At 42.6% G+C, this 20,971-nt stretch overlaps 1 protein-coding gene and 1 long non-coding RNA gene across 2 annotated transcripts in view; one reads left to right on the top strand and one right to left on the bottom strand.

The window, feature by feature from the left end:
- Positions 1-1,336, bottom strand: part of LOC105853625 — a 24,294-nt gene extending 22,958 nt beyond the window's left edge. Inside the window, exons 1-2 of the long non-coding RNA XR_001145449.1 lie at positions 1,192-1,336; positions 563-783 (exon numbers count right to left, since the gene is read on the bottom strand). This is a non-coding gene — a long non-coding RNA (uncharacterized LOC105853625). The remainder of the gene's footprint in view (positions 1-562; positions 784-1,191) is intronic.
- A 17-nt stretch (positions 1,337-1,353) lies between these two features.
- On the top strand, positions 1,354-18,012 carry LOC101632123 (cytochrome P450 4V2). Its single transcript, XM_004682357.2, has 11 exons — positions 1,354-1,671; positions 7,252-7,364; positions 9,362-9,447; positions 10,196-10,386; positions 10,748-10,817; positions 12,061-12,187; positions 13,836-14,024; positions 15,113-15,215; positions 15,776-15,910; positions 15,998-16,177; positions 17,431-18,012. Exons 1-11 carry the CDS (start codon positions 1,458-1,460, stop codon positions 17,601-17,603), a joined length of 1,581 nt encoding a protein of 526 aa, XP_004682414.1. The 5' UTR covers positions 1,354-1,457; the 3' UTR covers positions 17,604-18,012.
- The last annotated feature ends 2,959 nt before the right edge of the window (positions 18,013-20,971 follow it).

The raw sequence follows: 20,971 nt of genomic DNA, 5'->3' as shown, positions 1-20,971 counted from the left end.
CATTACATATTTAGTCCTGCAAGTTGTTTATTTTTCTTCACTTACTATTTTAAACTATCTTTTCATGCCAGTAATTATAGATGATCTTAAAAAAATTCAGTTGGAGTAAAACCTTAGACATGTTTTTCTCATCATCAAAAAGCCCCTGCAGGTGGCTGTGGGAAGCCCACACATTAGCTGCAAGTAAAACGATCCTAATTAAGCCAAGCAAAAATCCAGGTCACCTCTCACTATGTCATCTTCCTGACATGCTCCCATAGCTTAGGCATCCGCTCCTATCAAAGGGACACCCCTAACCCACCCACTTTGTAAGAAGAATCAGTTTAGACAAGGGAACCAACTCAGCGTTGGGACCAACTCTTCCACCTGGAGTGGAAGAGAGTGAACACAGCCCTGGGCAGAACTGGGGCATCCTTCCCATTGTCCTCCCCTTCTCCTTGGACAGGCCCCGGGTTTGTCTTGTTCCTTTTGAGAGTTCCCCCATTAAGTATTGTCTCCTCTAAGTCCCCTTTCTCAGTAAAGTTTTCCTCCCCTGAATTCATCCTCTAACACCTGTCCCTACCGTGTTCTCTTAGGTTCTGGCTTTTCCTGGTCCAGAAGACGGTGTGGAAAATACTGGGGCATGATCATCCAAGGTCAGCCCTCCAGGGCCCGCTCCGTCTCTGAGGCAACCTGAAATCCCTGCCTGCGAACCGGCACCACAGCAGGCAGCAGCTCCGTGATGTCCGCTGCAGAGGTCAGGACTCAGCCTCGGGCGGGCGCGAGTACCGGCAGGTGACAGGACTGCGTAGGAGCAGAGAAGCCAGGGGCCGGGGACCAGCAGGGAGCGATAAGTTGCAAAGATGAATTTCAAACAGATGCTTGTTTACCTTGTAGAACTGAAGGAGCTCTCTCCCCCGCCCGCCCCCCTCCCAGCCACTCCCCAGTGTTCAGAAGCACGGTCCTGTCACCGCTCAGCCCACGAATCCCTGAACTCTTCTCTCTGTACCTCGAATTCACCTCCCTTGTCTCCATTCTACTAAATACTTAAGCGTCTGTTTACACTCCTCAGTCTCTATTGAACGCTGAAGCTGCTTTCCGGGCTTTCGTTTTTGCTTGAACCAAACAAAGAGGCCCGTTGCCTACGTACGGAGGCTTCGCTTTGGGTGCACAGCAAGAACTAACTGCCCGGGCGTTTTGTCTCCAACTTACGCGCCAGGGCCAGAGCGGCCTGTGCAGCGAGAAGTCCGGGTACCAGAGTCCCACCTCAGGGTGGCCTGGCCGTGGAAGGTCGAAGTGAGCGGGGCTGGCGCCTCCTCTTTCCACTCCCACAAGCACCCGCATCCCCTGCCCGCCGGGGAACTCCGCCCCGGACCGGCGCCTTTGAACCCGCGGGCTGGACCCGCGCCGGCCTCTCCGGAGAGCCCGCCCTGCCATCCTCACAGTCCTAAGCCCGGAGCACCGTGGCCGCGGCAGCGATGATGGAGCTGTGGCTCTTGCCCGTCGGGCAGAAGCTGCTGCTCTGGAGCGCGCTGAGCGCCGTCTCGCTGGCGGGCGCCACCCTGATCCTGCACTTCCTGCAGATGGTGGCAAGCTACGCGCGGAAATGGCTGCAGCTCAGGGCTGTCCCCGCGATCGAGGGCGCCTTCCCCGTGGTGGGCCACGCGCTGATGATGAAACCCGACGCGAGAGGTGAGGAGCTCACTCCAGCGGCTCTGTCCTGCCCGAGGGGGTGCGCGGCCGGACCCCGCCTCGCAGGAAGCCTGTGACCACCAGGCTCCTCCCGCAGCCTGAGCCGGGGTCCCGATCACTATAGTTGAGTGCGGGCTGCTGCCAGAGTCAGTCTGTTACATGCCAAGAATGGACTCCTGAGTCTTTCCAGCCCCTTTGACACCTGCGGAATGCGCCCCTGCCCTCTGTAACAACTTCTTCCTCCAGTGTAGTATAGACTCGGTGCTTTCAAACTCCTGTTTTGGCTTCTTTCTTCACCACCTTGTAGATGTCCTATCCCCAAAACTCTGTGTTTTCTTCCTATCGTGGCTGTTAAAGCTTCCAGGATAGAAACTTCCCAGGTCCCAGGGCAACAGCTTAAAACTTAGCACTGCCCACCTGCCTCCCAGTTTAAAGATTCATTTGAGCCCTGGAAGGTCCCCTCCAACAAACACCCACACAAATACACAAGTACATCGTGTGACTTGACCACAACTTACATTTCTTCTTGCCCTTCCTATTTTAATCCTTTCAGGGAATTTACAATAAGTTACAATGGCAGGGACTTGTGGCAAAATGAACCAGCAAATTTTAGTAGCCCCGTTTACCAGACTGCTGTGGGTCTCTGTTGCTGTTTATTCGATTCATCTTGAATTAGATTTATGTTATTTGTTGTTGCTGGAAATGTGACTTGCAGCTAGAAAGCTCCCAGTAGCACTAGGTTATCTGCAATCACTCAAGGAAGGTGAGTTAAACCTTGGCTCTTCATTGAATGAGTGTTTGGGCTGACACACTCAGAGCTGACATCCCCAAATGACTACTGCCGAAAGAGCCAAGAGCAAGATCCCAATTTGCCCTCAGATTAATAAAGAGTAGTTTAACAGGCTGATCATTCACTTCAAAGCGGGAGTGATTATTTCTTCCATTCTGTGTCCCCAAATCAATAGAATGCAGTTTTTCATTTTCATACTAACATGGTAAGACCTCATCAGAATTACCTAAATATTGAACATGTTTTCTGGCAGAAAAATTCAGCTTAACCAACCCAACATCAGTGTGACTCATGTTGCCGGTGATCCCATAAGACATTAGAAATGTGACTATCAAAAATGTACAAAATGAAGACTAATGTAAAAAAAAATTATAAAATAAAAAAAATGTGACTATCACTTTTAAAACCATCTTGGTTCATAATAAAAGCAGGACTAACCTCCCCTTCCACCCTAAAGCTTTAAAGTGTAGAAACACAGCTCCCCAACAGGAAGCAATATATTTAAATCTCATCCTATTCTCTGGGGACATTTTTCTAAGAACTGAATCTCTGGTGGATAACACCTACTTCAGAACAAATTGTGAGTGGGCTTGAGTAAAGTCATTCTCTTTGGAATTATTTTTTGAGTGAAGAGAACGATATACTGTCTTATACAAAATCCATCAGCAACTAATGGATTTTTGCATCAGGAAAACCTTTGATAAGTTTCTAGGCTTGGAAAGTTTTTGAGAAGTTACTTAAGACTCTCTAAATCAGAGATTTTATAAACTTGTAAACTATAGTTGTTTTAGGATTAAATTGAAGGTATGAAGTTTCCAGATCATTGTTGAGAATTTAGTAAGAATAAGTTACTTGTTAGTCAACATTTACTGAGACCTGCGTTGTATTCAGTATGAAACTCGGCAAAGTTATGGCTAGCAGAATGTTCTAAATATTTCTCAGTTCATAGTCATTATACCTCATACCAAGGGCATAGCCTTTCACTTTGTGAAGATGGTTCACATTGTATCACCCCAACTGGAGTATTGCAGTTGGCTTCTCATTGGTCCCTTAAACTCTAATCTCTCCACTGTCTGGCTTATTGTGTTAACACTTGCCTTCCCAAGCTGCTCCCTGCTTTGATACCCTCAACCCACAGCATCAGACACCGGGTATCCTCTGCCAGACCAGACCAAGGCAGACAGTACACAAGCACAAAACTATATTTTGACACTGATGATTTACCCTGGCGACTGTCATAGCAATTTTGACATCTCTTTTGACTAGAAGACTCCTTGAAGCAGTATTGCCTAATACTAACATGGATCATGCTGGAGTCTGGCAACCAGTTTCTACCATTTTTCTAGCTGTGGGACTGGGCAAATTATTTAATTCACGGAGATACTGAGCAATGTCAGTAAGAATAATGCCTTCCATCTATCTGTCATGAGGCAGCTGTCATGCATCTAATATCCTTAGCGCAAGACCTGGCCTATAATAACCTGTGACAGCAAACAAACATGACATAATGAATGTTAGTTTTCTAGGCTATTTACTTGGTATTGGTGGCAAAATTGCAAAAACTTTATTGAAAACTCATTGCTACCTAGTTAGCCCCTTTCTCACTGGACTTTGGGCCCAAGGGGGTTGAAGTGAGGGATAATGAGAGCAGGGGTCGTCTGTGCGCTCAAAGACATTGGCACTGAAGACACTCTGGAAATGTTTAACAGTTTGTTTTTGTATGCCATGCACTTTTGTCCCTGGTGCCCAAATTCCCATGTGCAACGGCTCTGATGAAATCGCAAGTGCATCTCAGTAGCCTCAAAGTGGGGTCGGGGTATGTCCAGATGTGTCATGTGGGCATTGCTTTGCTCAGTAAGAGTCCTGGTACCCACACGCCTATGAGGCCTGCCCTGCCCTCCCCTCCCTACCTGGCCTTTCGAGCTGTGTAGTGAGGACCCCGTTCCCCACTGGACTCAATCCCCCTTTGTCCTCACCTTGTTTGAGGAGCATTAAGACAACCTGTCTAACCTTTGCTAGCTCTCTGCTGAGGCCCGGGCCTGAGTCCTCATCCTTCAGTCACTGGGTACTGTGGTGTGTTTCTAGCAAGCAGGTGGCGTTCACCAGTGGGCAGCTCCTTGATGGACACTTTTGTCCCTGAATGACTTCTCCCAATGCTGCTGCATTTCCCAGCTGGGAACTCCTGGGGATCAGCCCGCAGAGTGCTGGCACCCCAGTCTCTCACAGCCCTTGCATGCTGTTGTGGGGACGATGGTCCCCAGATCCCCATGCCCCGTATGAGGGCAGTCGTGAAGCAGGCTCAGGGTCCTGAGCCCAGGCGCATCAGATCTCGCCCTTTTCCACCCTAGAATCTTCTGATGGTCTATACCTCCCAGGTCTCACACACATTAGTTTTATGATCCTAAAATCAACTCCTGTGCTGTTTATCCTCACCAGAAATATTTAGTTACTCCAAGAGCCTAGAGAAAATTGAATCCCGTGACACTCCAGCACTCCAGCCTCATCTCCCAGTGTGATCCCTCTTAGCCCGTGATTTCTTATCTTGAATTTTCAGATCTCCATCTCTCCACTCTGCTGTTTTTATTGTTTGATTAATAATCTCTTTTCCACGTCCCTTTTTCTGACTATAAAATTCCATGGCAGTTCCCATGTTATCAGTAAGAATCTGTAGCACCTCAGAATTTCAGATTTCAATGACGTTTTCCACAGAAATAGACAATTCTAAAACTAACCCCAGGAAACCAAAGCTCTCTTTTATAGAGAATACTGAAAATTAATAGCTTATTTGTTGTGCTTATGTAATGTGCCATTAATCATCATGATAAATATTTGATAAGCCTTAGCTTAGTTAATTCTCACAAAAACTTTTTATGGCAGCTGCTATTAATATGTTTTAACCCATTTTACATTGAGAAAAATCATTTTGGGGTCTGACTTAGCTTGTCACAGAATTAATGTGCTTCAAGCTCATTGTCTGACATTGTAGTGTCACATATTCTATGTATTGTGACTACTTTGAAATCATATTTTATGTTAATCCTATCTTCATATTTTTTCAACTTTTTAAATCAGTTTACTGAGGTAGCATTGGTTTATCACACTGTATTTTTTGGTCATAGTTTCACATTTCTACAAATGTGTGTTCTTATACCACACACACTACCCATGAAAGCTTTAACCTTAGTCTATTGGGCCCAATACCTGTTTTGCTCCTGTCTTTCATACAGTCCCTACTCTACCCCCACCCCTGCCTCAGTTCTGCAGTGAGATTTCAAGTTTTTTTTTTTCATTTTTATTTTAATTCCCACCTTTTTTTTCTTTTAAAAATTTATTTACTTATCCATACAGAACTGGGGTACAGGCTAGAGGTGCAGGGGCGGTGAGAGAATTCACCAGAGACAGAGTGGGGAGCAGAGTAGGCAGATCTACGAAGTACACTGCTGAGGGGAGCAGCGGGTGGGTCAGGAGAGGTCTGCCGCGCCATGTGGGTCACTTCCTGGGCGGGAGATTGAACTTGCACCAGACCAGCTGCAGCTGGCTTCCAGTGCTAAGTTCTAACCCATTGTGCCACCAGAAAGGACCCTCAAGGTTTTGTTTTTATGTGTTCCTTTGCTTTGTTTCTCAGTAGCCTACATATGAATGAAATTATCCAGATTTTTCTTTTGTCCTCTGCCTTATTTTCACTTATAATCCCCTCTAGCTCCATCCATTATTGTCCCAAATGGTCAGATTTCATCGTTGCTTTTTGTTTTTTTTTTTAAATATTTGGGTAGTAATCCATTGTGTTTATATAGTATATATTCTGTAGACACTCATCTGTCATTGGGCATTTAGGTATTTCCATAACTTGGCTATTGTAAATAGTGTTACAATGTACATAGCTGTATATAAATTCCTTTGAATGTTTTTTGCATTCTACAGGTAGTTACCTAGGAGAGGATTTCTGGATCAGATAGCACATCTATTGTTAATATATTGAGAAACCTCCATATTATTAGTTACCTAGGAGAGGATTTCTGGGTCAGATAACACATCTATTGTTAATATATTGAGAAGCCTCCGTATTATTTTCTAGAAAGATTGTACTAGCTAACATTCCATCAACAATGTACAAGGGTTACTTTTCTTCCACACTCTTAGTAATACTTGCTGAGAAAGCTTTTGGTAAGATACAACATCCATTTATAATGAAAACACAATAAAATGGGGTTAGAAAAACATACCTCAACATAGTAAAGACCAGTGTGACAAACCCACAGCTAATATCATACTCAGTGGTGGAAAGCTGAAAGCTTTCCCACTGAGATCAGGCAAATGAGAAGGAGATCCACTCTACCAATTGTACTCACCATAGTATTGAGAGTCATTTCTAGAGCAATTAGGCAAGAAAAAGGAATAGAAGTAAGGCACATTGGACAAGAAAAAGTGAAGCTGTCACTATTTGCAGATGATATAGTAACATACATGGAGAAACCTAAAGACCGACCCCACTAGAAAGCTATTAGAAACAATAAATCAATACAGTAACGTGCAGCCTACAAAATCAATGTGCAAATGTCTGTGTGGTCCTACATACAACAATGAATTAGAAGAGAATTCACCAGAGACAGAGTGGGGAGCAGAACAGGCAGATGGACTGAAACACACTTCTGAGGGGAACAGCGGGTGAGTCAGGAGGGCTCTACTGTGCCCCGATTTTTTTTTTTTAAGCAACAAAAACTCAAACTGCACAATAAGGAACTTACTACAAAATGTCTTCATCGAATTTAATATTACATATCTTCTCACAGAATTTTTTCAACAGCTAATTTCTTACACTGAAGAGCTCCGACACGTACCGCTGCTGAAACTCTGGCTTGGGCCTGTACCTGTGGTTGTCCTCTATAATGCAGAGAATGTGGAGGTATGTGGTGGAGGTGATCAGCAATCCACTGCTTATTTGATGACATGAGCGTCTCCTCGGGATAAATGTGTATTGTAGTGTATTGAATTGACTTCAGTACCCTGAGTATTCCATGAAGTATGTTAGGTTCTGTGGGCGAATATAATACACTCTAGATCCTCTAAATCCTGCAGAGTCGGCCCTCCCTGGTGGCGCAGCGGGTTAAAGCACAGCACTGAGAATCTAAAGCCACTTCCGCATGAGTTCGATTCCCGCCTGCCCTGAAGGTGACCACATGGCGTGGCAGACCTCTCCTGACCCACCCTCTGCTCCCCTCAGCAGTGTACTTCGTCAATCTGCCTGTTCTGTTCCCCGCTCTGTCTCTGGTGAAGCCTCTCACCACCCCTGAGCCTCTGGCCTGTACCCCAGTTCTGTATGCACAAATAAAGAAATCTTTAAAAAAAAAAAAATCCTGCAGTCACTTGTTCTAGAGATCTGTGTGGATTTGACCCCTTTTCTGTTCTCCTTTTTGAAAAGTTTGCAGGGTTATTCCAGAAGGTGAGCACATGGTATCTGCCAGCACTGTTTTTGTTTTTTTTTTCTTAAAAATTTATGTATTTATTCATGCGGAACTAGGGTACAGGCCAGAGGTGAGGGGGTGGTGAGCGCCTTCACCAGAGACAGAGTGGGGAGCAAAACAGGCAGATCGACGAAGTACACTGCTGAGGGGAGCAGTGGACGGGTCAGGAGAGGTATGCTGTGCCATGTGGGTGGGGATTGAGCTCATGCTGAAGTGGCTTTAACTTCTTAGTGCTGTGCTTTAACCCACTGTGCCACCAGGGAGGGCCCTGCTAGGCACTGTTTTAAGATTATAAAACTCTAAGACTGGCAAATTTTTCTTCCCACTGTTTCCTTTATTCTTCTTTCCCTTTCTAATAAATCTCAAAATAAAGAAATAAAAATATAAGGCTGATAAAATGTGACTATCTCTCCAAGGGCTCAGAGTCTCATGGTATATCTCTGGGAATGTGCCACCCTAAATTAGCTTTTCTAAATAGGAATGCAGATATGCTACTGGTAGGACAGGTACTATTAACCTATACTATTGACTACTATACTATTAACCTATACCCTTAAAAATAATATATATTTTGCTTATTATGATGATACTGAAGAAATTATCTGTGGTTGCTGAAAAAAGGAAGTGAACATGGACAAACGGTTTCTCATCATGGAACAAAAACAAAACTGAAAGTTTCTAGGGAACAGTGCTGGGTCGTCTTTCTCACTGTGGTGAATATGTTGGCATTTCTTTTGTACCACATGTGGACCCTGGTTCAGAGTCATTAGTGGGGCACCAGACAAAGATTTCAGTTATCGGCCTCTGGTACATAGGTTAGGTAGGGCTCAGTGGGCAGTGTTCTGCCCAGAGAGGGAGCTCAGCAAGAAACCTGGGCAGCATTTTGTGTTCCGATGTCAATGCTCATCCACAGAATGCTCTTCTTCACTTTGAGACCAGGTACCAAATCATACCTTGGCTTCCATGTTACCTGTCTACAAGAGTGGGTCTGCCAGAGACACTCAAAAGTCTACCTCCAACTTGAGCTTTAATCTTGAGCTTCATATCTGCTTTCAGACCAGGGAAGCTTGAATGCTTCCAAGGATACATGACTTTGTGAGTCTCGTCTCCCTTGAGGATTCCTCCCTGGATTAAGCTTCTCTATTCCCCAGTTATCCTCACCTTTGATAAATGATTCCACTTGGTTTCTAATTCATGGAAGGGCATTTTCGTGGCCATCTTCCCTTCTCTCAATTCTATTTGGCCTCCAAGACTGAATCATGGTTATATTTCAGACTTTTAACTGAATTCCTTTTAAGTATAAGAATAAAAGTAAATCACAGAGAAATAACTATTTTTCAGTTGCTTTAAGAAGCAACAGTTGCTTAAGGAAGTCACTGAGTTCTAACGAGTATTCTTATCATTGATATTGTTTTGATAATTGTTCTCTCTTTCTAAGGTAATTTTAACTAATTCAAGGCAAATTGACAAGTCCTATATGTACAAATTTTTAGAACCTTGGCTTGGCCTAGGACTTCTTACAAGGTATGTCAATGTCAATTTGTAAAGCTGCTTTGTAGGTTAATTCAATATATCATAAACTGGCACAGGTTGTTCTGTAGCAAGGCTGTGCTGTCAGAAAGTAGGAGAGAGGCTGGAAAGCAAGGTCAGGCTAATAGGCCTTTGGAGTCCAGGTGTAAGGTGATTTCCAGCCAACATCTTCAGTAATGACAATAACCTGTGTGCAAAAAGAATTGGGAGGTCCTGGTGGGTGAATGGAGTGAAGCAAAGGAAAGTTTGTAGCAGGAAGTCTAGAAAAGCTAATAACAAGGCGGTCAGCCTCAGAGAAGACTGAGTCAGAACCCCCAACCCTTGAGCTCACACCAGGTTGGGACCCCACACCCTGTGTGAGCATACTGAGCAAAGGCAGGGCCGTCGTGGCGACTTCAGAGAACTAAAGATAATGGGGAGCAACACAGAATCAGGGAACATGGGTATCATCTCAGCACTAAGATATTGATATCTGAGGAAAACAATTTTATTTTTAGAAACTCGGGGCTCAGAGATTTGTAAAAATTAATTTTCATGTTCTTTCATGAGCCAGTAATAAAAAACATTATCCATAATATCTACATTCTGTAACTACAGATGACTCCTTGTATTTTGGATTAAAACATTTTAAAAAATGCAAATTAAGCTATTTTAAGAGGTTTTTGCTGACATCACTCTATATTTACTTGATTTGCTTCAGATGATGCTTCTCTTTTATTTGTCACTGTGCATTGTTTTCTAGTACTGGGAACAAATGGCGTGCTCGCAGAAAAATGTTAACCCCCACTTTCCATTTTACAATTCTGGAGAACTTCTTAGATGTCATGAACGAACAAGCAAATATATTGGTTAATAAGCTTGAGAGACATGTGAACCAGGAAGCGTTTAACTGCTTCCCTTACATCACGCTGTGTGCCTTAGATATCATCTGTGGTGAGTCTCGCTAGTGTAAAGACAATGTGACAAGTGGAAAAAGCCTACAGTTCAGGGACAGGCGGGAGGGGTGGAGAAGACACTGGATTCTGCAGCGTGGTCCTAACTGCTGAGTCTATGCCGGAGACTGCAGCCATGCCCAGGGCTGAGGGCAGAAGGGCACAGAGCCCACCTGCCGGGGGAGCAGGGAAGAGAGAGCAGGAGCAGGGGCAGCAGGGGCAGGGGCGTGGGGGGAGGGGCCTGCCACAGTCCATAAGAACCAAACTGACTTATGTCTTTTTTGGGTCAAGCATCTGCCTCTGGAGAAGAAACACAAGAAACGTGCAGGGATTGAATGTTTGTTTCTCACCGTATTTTACAGAAACTGCTATGGGGAAGAATATTGGTGCCCAAAGCAATGATGATTCCGAGTATGTACGTACAGTTTACAGGTAAATGGAAGCCTTTTGTTTGTTTTTAAAATTATATGTGGTTTGGGATTAAAAAGTTACTACTGAGAATTTCTTTTTGTGTTGTATCTTTTCTCAAAGTTTTATAACAAACACTAGAGGAAAAATTAGTTCAGTTAAGCAGGGATTTCAACAATAGAGGAATGGCTGATATCTTGAGCTATCACCTTATGATAATGAGTAAAAAAGATAGATGTAAACAATATTTGTGGTATGATTACTGTAGGTAAAAATTATTTAGAGAAAAATCGAGAAGATATCCTACCAAAATATTTGCTGAGGTCATTATTGTTTTGTTTGCATTCTTCTCTTATTGTGTTTTTATTTGCTCTTCATTCTCCTTTTTCATATTTTCAGCATATATTATTTTTCAATCTATATAATCACTGTTCTTAATTGCTTCTTATTATTCAACTATGAAGAGGTGGGGCAGGATTTAACTAGATGTATCCTGTCTAAGTCCACTGCATATTTATCACTTGGATAAATAATTATTGAGCACCTATTATTCCTTTAGTGTATAAAGTACTAACTAGTTTTATCGTGGCACACAGCAGACAGGGATTGAAACAAATAAATATGAACAGCTTTTATAGTCAATGCTTAGAAAGAAATATCCAATTTGATCTCTTCAGTTTGACATTTATATCAAATAATAAGGCCTATGCTTTGGGTGGCCAGAAAGGCATTTTGAGAATTGGTATCTAAACTGGACATAAAAGATGAGATCAATAACAAAGAGACATTTCTGCCCAGCCCTGGAAATGAAGAGGGATTTGCTCAGCACTCAGTGTCACAGATGGGCACTCAAAGAGGAATTTTCTGTACATGAGCCTAGGCAGTTTTTTTGTGTCACATCTGAGGAGTTAAGGAGTTATCTATGAGGTATCAGTAAGGACACACTGACAGGGGGCAGACCACCTCTTGGGGATGATTTTTATCACAGGGAAGTTGGAACTCTCCTGGAGAAACAGAAACAACCACCTAGTCAGGAGGTTTTAGAACAGATTCTTCGTTCCTCTAAAGCTGGTGTCCTTCCTAGCTTCACTGAATGTGTAATAGCAGTCCATACCTAGCTCCCTGAGCATGAGTCATGGGTCCTGAGTATGTTCTAAGACAAATCGTTATCATTCCCTTGCTTACCCTCACTGAGACCAGGCACCAAGTGGGTGCTCAAGAAATGCACGGGGGATGTGTCACTGAGATGCTTTCATCCTGTCTGTAGGATGAGTGATGCGATACATCGGAGAATGAAGATGCCGTGGCTGTGGCTGGACGCTTTGTTCTTTTTGGTTAAAGAAGGAAGGGAGCACAAAAGGAGTCTAAAGATACTGCATGATTTTACTAACAATGTAAGTTCTCATTTTTTTCTTGAAGCAAAATTTACAAAATCTAACATGGTAGCCATTTAAAATCTACAATTTGGTAGCATCAAGTGTATTCATTATCTTGTACAACCATCATTGTTACCATTTCCAGAATGCTAAGTCCCTGATTTTTATGTTCTGTTAAAGCACCCAGTGTGGACCATGGAGTGTGTGTCTCACTGAGTAATACTTATACCTTGGCTACTGTAAACAGTGCTACAGTTAACACAGGAGTGCAGATTTCCTTGTCAATTAGTGTTTTTAGGTAGATTCCAGAAATTTCTGGGTCACATGGTAGATCTTTTTTTAGGGTTTTAGAGGGGGCTCCACACAGCTTTCCATTGGTAGCAACATGAAGCTGGAAGGGATTATGCTAAGTGAAAGAAGTCAGAAGGAAAAAGATAAAAATATGTGGCATTTAGAGAAACAAAACAGAAAATTTGAAACTAGCAAGCTGACCTTAGATCTGAGGCATACAGCGAGGGAGGGAAAAGGGAGGGGGTGAAAACAGGAGAGGGAAGAGCACAAGGACTGGGGTGATGGGTCACAGATGTCATGATGGCGGGAGAACTATGCAGACTGTGCCTGAGAGGAGGAGACAAGTATACTGTCCCCAAATTAACACTAATGTAAGAAAATAAATGTAAACTATTTTTTAAAAAAGAATGGGGAGAAGCTCACAAAGGGAAAGCAATGTTGGGGTCCTGGCTGATGCCCCCCGGGGCCTTTGGAAAGGAGAGATTTGTTAGTAGTTGAGTCATGGGCATCTCTCTTTGGGATTCGGTGGCTCGGGAGGGTCTGCAGGTTAATGGAGAATGGCATGGGAAGTCCTTGAATGTGCAGCCCAATGCACAGTCATCTTTGGCAGGTGGCCCCCAGGTCATCGCCCAGCTCTGGGTTCCCAAGTCTAGACATGCTCCTGTCACCTGCTCCTACACTGCCTGTCTGGCCTGAGACAGGCCCCCACCACAGTTCCAGCAGGGGTCACCCATAGGAACCTTGCCAAATTTCTACAATAAACCAATTTTGCTGATCAGAATAAACAAACAAACAGTGAGCACAATATAATGTTAAGTATATGTGAAAAGGAAAAACAGAAAGCAGTCTGAGGAAGAGGGAGTATTAGGAACTATCATAGCAGTGATAGGGAAGGTCTTTGTGAGGGTGTGAAATGAGCAGAGACCTGAAAGGTGCCGGCATCTGAGGAGGAAGGCAACAAGGCAGCCACAGCAGGGTGGAAGACTAAGTGACATCGGCTCTCAGCTGCAGCACACCATGTGATTACAGCGACCTAGCATGAGTAGAGTACATTCTCCCCACCATGACCTAAACTTTTACTAGCCTCAAATCTTGTGGGTTCTAGCTCGTAAACTACTAATCCATTCTCTTATTGGAAAGACTGCAACACTTGAAAATTGTGATGTTTTTCCTGACAATAAATTTGTTAGCAAAATCTTACTGAAAATTGCTCTACCACATTAACACAATCATATATTTTCACAAGAATAAGTTATTGTTGAAAGAGAAATGAAAGGCTTCTAAAAATAAAGGAACGAGCGTGTTTTGATAGGAAGCTGTATTACTGGGTTGCATCCATTTCGAAACAAAGCATGTAACTGTTTACATCACACAGGTCATCAATGAGCGGGCCAGAGAAATGAGGAGAGAAGAAGAAAATCCAAGTGACCCCAAGGGCTCAGCCACCTCCTCTAAAAATAAGCGCAGGGCTTTTCTTGACTTGCTTTTAAATGTAACTGATGATCAAGGGAACAAGCTAAGTCACGAGGATATTCGAGAAGAAGTTGACACCTTCATGTTCGAGGTATTGCCTACTATGTTATTTCTAGGCATCATTAACAAATTCCAACTATAAAAGCTTCAATATCATTTTAAAAATTAATAAAAATGTAGTAGTATAACAGAGGAATTGTTATAATATTCTAATTAGAAAGTATAACATTGGAGCATCTGTTTATAGACCAGATCGACTTCCTTCTTCAGAAAAGGATTTTGACTAGGATGGAGACAACAGTGGGCATATTGTGTTTTCTCAGGAAAACTTCAGATCTGCCAGGCATTCATAAGTAGAAGAACAGCTAGGAATTGCTCTCTGTTCCCTATACTGCTTCCTGCTGCCTTTTGATTGCTGAAACCCATGATTCCCTCACTGCCTCCTGATTTGAAGTGCTTGCAAATGAGGGCTTAGCTACTGCTATGAGCTGTCCCTGCTCAGAGGTAATCATCCCACAAAGGAGAATTTCATCAGTTTGTGATTCTAGAGGGATTTCTGGTCTTCTAAGTAAAAAACAAGAAAAAAACATAGTACTTACTTACAAAGATGATGTTAGCTACATTAAATATTACAAAGAATGAATTTCTCAATAGGTGAATTGGGAAACAGAGGTTCAGATATAGACATAAAAAGCAGCATGAGTTGGGTGATTTGGTGATGGGAAATCCAAGGGGATTGCAACCAAGATGGAAAAATGCACAAAAATATGTAAAAATAAACTATTATAAAATTAAAAAAAAACAGAAAGGAATAATAAGAACAAAAAGCAGCATGTGGTAATGCCAAGGATGGCTCTGGCAAGCTAGCCTAGAAAGGCCACCTTTCTTCCCCTTAAAATTTGAGGACACCTACTTTCCTCCAGTGTCTCCTGATAGCCTGGTCATTCCCATTCCTTTTGCCAAATATGCAACTCTAGGCAGAACTGAACTGTCTCTCTAAGTGTGCACCTCCAGTTTGAAGGAATTATTTTATTTCTCGCTGAGATGACATACTACACAGAATTAGTCTCCTACATTCTGCAGTCACAATGCAGTTGTCAAACCCAGAAACACTTCAAAATGGAGTTATTTGCTAATCTTCTCAGGATAGCCCTTAAACTATTTTCCTTCCATTTGTAGGGCCATGATACAACTGCAGCCGCAATAAACTGGTCCTTGTATCTGCTGGGCTCTTACCCAGAAGTCCAGAGAGAAGTGCACAAGGAGCTGGAGGCAGTGTTTGGTATGGCGGGCCCTTCCTCGGCACAGTCGGTCGGAGGCCGCTGAGTCAGCGCTGTTCTCCTCAGCGGGATGTGCAGAGGGTCCTGCTCTAAAGATGCTGCGATGGCAGAGACCCCACGGGGACCCCCTCCCCTACCTGTGCCCTCTGTCTCCCGCACGCACTTACAGGCCTTGGCTTATGACCCCATCCCTCAAACCCCTATGCTGTCATATTTGTTCACTCACAATGTTGTGCGACACCACCCCTACCTCATTCCAAACATTTCAGCACCCTCAAAAGGAAACCCTGTGCCATTAATCAGCCACTTCCCAAGCTCCTCTCCCTTAACACATGGAAACCACTAATTTTCCTTCAGCTTCCGTAATTATGTATTCTGACTGCTTCACAACACGTGACCATGTGTGTGGTTTCTTTTATTTAGCATACTGTCTCACTTTATCTTGCTAATGCAGACTATTAGAAATTCTAGTTAATCTGTAGCTATGTTTGGACTCTGACAGTCCAGCACCCAAGCCCAGCCCATCTCTTTCATTGTCTTCTCATGTATTTCCATAAATCAGGAAAGTCTGAGCGTCCTGCTACCTCAGAGGACCTGAAGAAACTTAAATATCTGGAATGTGTCATTAAGGAGACCCTTCGCCTTTTCCCTTCTGTGCCTCTATTTGCCAGACACCTTAATGAAGATTGTGAATTTGGTATGTGTTACGTAACAGAACAGTAGGGTGAAGGATGCTTACGTGTCTGTCTTGCTCCCTCACGGCATGTTCGTTCCTTCTCAACAGCGGGCTACCGAATCGTGAAAGGTTCTCAAGCACTTGTCATTACCTATGCACTGCACAGAGACCCCCGCTACTTCCCAGACCCTGAGGAATTCAAGCCAGAAAGGTTCTTCCCCGAGAATGCCCAGGGACGCCACCCGTATGCATTCGTGCCCTTCTCTGCTGGGCCCAGAAACTGTATAGGTTTGTATCCTCCCAGTTGGTTTAACCTTTTAGGACGTGGGCAGAGGGTTTCTCACAGCAATTTCTTTGCCAGATATGTTTCTTTGCAATGCTCTTAAAAATCTGCTGTCCTTTTCCCTCTGCTATACATTATTGTTTAAGACATTGCTGCGCATTGGTCTCCTAGGGCTTCCTTATCAAGGTGCTCTGAACTGGGTTTTGAACAACAAAGAGTGCTTGCTTACTTTGGGCTAGAAGTTGGACATGGTGGCTGCCCCTGACTACTGTCTTTCTGGCTCTAGATGGTGACCTTCCCCATGGTCCACATGATCTTTCTCTGTGTCTGTTTTGTGTCCTCTTCTTCTAAGGTTGTATGTCAAATTGGCACAGGGCCCATGCGTGTGAATTCATTTTAGCTTAGTTCCCCAATCAAGGTCCTGTCTCAGGTGCAGTAACATTCTGAGATGGAGTGGGAGGTTAGAAACCAACTTATGACTTGGTGGGGAGGGAGCCCAGGCCTCAAAAGAAGGCATCATCAGTTTCATGGTGAAGCTGAAAATGTGTATTTTGCGGTGAAGTTGCGCATACTTTATAGGAAAGAAAACTTTAAAATCATGGTTTGTTTTATTTCACATAACTTTTATGTTTGTTGCTTTTAGAAATAAATGTTGCCAATACAAAACAAAGAATGGTTACAATTTGGCCAGCTAAACTATTTAAGTAACTGTGCATTATCAACTTTGCTTTGGTGTCTCGAGCATTTGCCACATGCAGGCATTTGGAAAATGAAGCCAAATTTAAATAGGTGAATCAGAACTATGTTTGGTGGTCCTATAATTACCCCCAAAGGCTTGACAAGAAAGCCAACCAACGTAGTGATCCTTATGCTTTGATGAGACCTACCTAGGTTCGTGCGGGGTGCTATAAATACAGATTCCCTGCTCTACCCACTCTGTTCAGATGGAACACAAAGGGAGCTAAAGAATCTTCACTTTTAACAAGTTTCTCAGTTAGTGATTATCCCAGGAGCTAATGAGAATGTATAAAATATTAATAGATTAGCTCCTCCAAAAAGAGATGTGAGTTATATTTATAATTAAATTGATGGGAAGAGGAAGGAGAGGGTACAGAACGAAGGCGGGAAGAGCACAAGGGACTAAGATGATGGGGTACAGGTGAACTGGTGATGGGAATTACAGGGACTATACCTGATGTAAAATACATACAAATAAGTCAAACATAAAAATTGATAGTATTATTACATTAATTTGAAGGTCAGAAGTTTGCCATAATGGAAGAAAAGATCATCCTCTCCTGTATCCTAAGGCAGTTTTGGGTAGAATGCAACCAGAAACGAGAAGAACTTGGACTGGCAGGAGAACTGATCCTTCGTCCAACTAATGGCATCTGGATCAAGCTGAAGAGGAGAAACACCAGTGATACCTAACTTATCATTGGGCTGTGCCCTTATCATGAAAGAGGTCTTTTGTGAAGAAAAACTTACAATTTCCAGATCATGAGTTCAATATTCTTAATTCCTAGACCTAGGTTTTCTTGTCATCCCTTATCTTGGTGTCAAGGCAAGTGAACTTTTCATCACTGTTATAGATCTTACCCCTGTTCTTGATCCAAGGAATAGAGTTGACTGATATGGGGACCCAAACTAATATATCACAAGTTTCTGAACAGAGGCATCCCTGGAAAAATCAATTTCAATAGACAGACAAAGGATGTTATTTAATTGAAGTTCAGGAATTTCTAAGATGTTCTTACTGATTTGGAAACCTAAGTATACAGCTATAAATACACATTTAGTTTGAAAGGTGTGTATAATTACTTATATTTGAGTTTCAATTTCTTGAATTCTATCAGTTCTCATTAATTATGAGTTATTGTACATTTAATTTTAATCACATAGATTAATCATTTATATCTTGACTCATAGGTTCTGTTCTTATTTCCCTTTCGATTGTATATTTATGGTCTTCATAAAATCAGAATTACCTTAATGTGTCTTAAAGTATTGGGAAGGATTCCTCTTGGTAATCTCCAGTCCCACACAATGCCTTCTGGGGTTAATCAGTGATTTTGGGTGCCATAAGGACCTTAAAACATATCTTACTATACTCTCTTTACCACTTCAGGGACTATGATCATCAGCAATAAGGTATATTTCTTCCCAGATTCATGAAAACTAGTGGGTGACAGGGTTGAAAATATATGAAAGCTCTTTCCTCTAAATCTCTGCACTTCCATCTGGTATACTTTTTACTACAATCTGCTATTCTTTATGGGACTCATGTCTAGATGAGACACTGTGTTGATGAACACAGATCATCTACCTCTGTTCTTGGCATATATCTTCTAGTATTCTTCAGAGGAAGAGAAATCATTCTCCTAGATTCTCCTGAGTGATCTCTCTCTCAATTTAGGTTTGTACCACCAGTAAATTCAGTCCTCCAAGACATACAAACTGATAACTATCCCTCATTTTCACTCAAAACAATCTCTAGTTACTCAGAGCATTAAGCACTTTTTTTAATTGGTAATTTTAACAAGATTGTATCTTCAGTTTTCCTAAGATGTAGCAGAGAGAAGCAATAAAGGAAGAGGGTGGATTATGTATTCTTCATGACAATCAAAGAGACACAAGAACGAAGTCATGTGGCAAGTACTGCAGGCAGGGATTCTAGAAAGGTCAGCAGCTCCCCTCCCACTTTACTCTTTCAAAATCCCAAAATGCCTTGCTGTTGACCCTTTCTGCACCCCCGCCCTCCACACAAACTCCCCCCCCCTCCCCGGTCACTAAAGTTACTGAGAACAAGTGAAGGAAGTACCTAACACAACTGAACAGGATTCGCAGCTATGGTGAGCCTTGTTCTAGAATTGAATTATGTAGAAAATCTCATGTCCACATGACTTTGGATATTTGAGGCTCTATTCTGAGCAATCAGTGTTATCTCTCAATGTTATGCATTTACATTTAGTCTTTGCCACTTGTTTTATTTTTTTTAATTGAGTAAAATACTGCTTAATGTTATCTTTTGGCTTAAGATCTTCATTTCATCCCCAAATGATTTGTTATTTAATTGGAAATTCAGTTAATCCATTCCAGAGTTGAAATTGAGAAGTCATGTAATGGTCTGGCAGATTACAATTTATATGCTAATATTTTGTAACTAAGACTATAATCCAATTATGTTTCTATCTGTATGACTTGTTTTCCTCGTGATTGAAGGAGGCATATCAAGAAAAATAAATTACATTTTCATTATGGGTGCTGCATTTCATTCTAAGAATTGATGTCAGTTTGAAATAGAGGTAACTTTAAAAGATAAACTGGCAGGTAACTTGCTTAAAATGAGTAACAACAGAAATTGCTCTCTTGAATTTGATGTCATCAAGGCCACCTACACTTTCTAACAAAATGTTCCTTTTGTCATTATCCTGGACTGATTTTGAGTTTCTTTGACTGGAGAATAAATTAAAGGAGAATTAGAAGTACAGAGCATTCTGCCTAGTTGTTAGCAGGAGGCCAAATCTCCTAGAATTACTTAGGAATCAGCTGAAACCATAAATATCATTAGGTCCAAGGGATTGACAGTGTAGAAATCTCTCCAGGTGACAGTCTAGAGAGTTGATGCTGTGTTCACTGTCATAAACAATGAAGGATGTTAGTTTCTGGGCCAACTCACCTGTCTCACAATTGAAGAGATGATGGTCTTAAAAATTACCAAGTTTTTTACCCTGAAATTTATATAGATCTCAACTTATTTCTTTTCAGCATTTAATGAATGCATTTAATGAATGCTGAAAAGATACATTAAGTTTTTTAGTTTGCCTCCTTTTTCTAGGAATAGTGTCTTCTTTATTTTTGGACCATTCTGTGATAAAACACAGTGGAGAGTGGTGGAGAGACGGTGGTAGTGTAACTGGGTGGTCCCCAGGAAAAGGGCAAGTTCCAGATTCCCCGCCACACCCAGAAGGAGGGTGGAGCTGAACAGAGAAAAGAAGAGAAGAGAAGGAATCAGAGGAGGAAGGAAGCTGGATGAAGAGCCAGGAGACCTGAGGAAGCCACATGGAACAAAGGGAGACATGTGAAGAAACCATGTTTATTTCTTGGCCTGTACTGGTTGAAAGAGATGTGGGTGAGAGACCCATAGGGATGTTGACTATGGCAGTGTTTATATTGATTTTGATTGTGCTCTTTTCCTCCCAGACTTGTCTGGCCATGTCTGACCCTTTTCCATGGGTCCCGGCCAGTAGGTTCTTTAGTCTTGTGGCAGCTTTCAGGCCTTGCTTTGGGCCCATCCCTTTTGGGTTGACTTTTGCCCATGAGGGGATGGGTAACTTCAGGTGTTTGATTTGGAATTTATATTCTTTGTCTTCTGTATTGTATACTCACTGTATTAAAGTTCCTTTTCATTAAAGTCTTATATGTTTTGTATTGATGTGGCAGAACCTATTTAGTGCAGGCAGGTTTGGGGGTTCAGGAGTGCCCCCTCTTCCTGCCCTGTAAAAGTAGCAGATGTCATTTAGCCGCGATGCTTAAGGATGGCATCTTGTGTTTTCCATTGTTCATCTTCCTTTTAAAGATCCTTAAAAAATACCTTAATTTTACACTCTCCTTCCAGATACTGCCACCCAGATACAAGGGCAGTGACAACTGTTGTGTTAAAAAAGCTTTGGGCCCTCCCTGGTAGTGCAACAAGGTAGGACGCAGCATGGCAAGCTGGCCACATCAGCTTCAGTGAAAGTTCGATCCCTGCCCCGGAGGTGTCCACATGGCCCGGCAGACCCCTCCTGACACGCCCC

This window comes from Condylura cristata, unplaced genomic scaffold, assembly GCF_000260355.1.
Source record: "Condylura cristata isolate star-nosed mole 26May11 unplaced genomic scaffold, ConCri1.0 scaffold00014, whole genome shotgun sequence".
NCBI lineage: Eukaryota > Metazoa > Chordata > Mammalia > Eulipotyphla > Talpidae > Condylura > Condylura cristata.
Note: the sequence above shows the minus strand (reverse complement) of the source record. Positions and strands in the feature narration are given on the sequence as shown.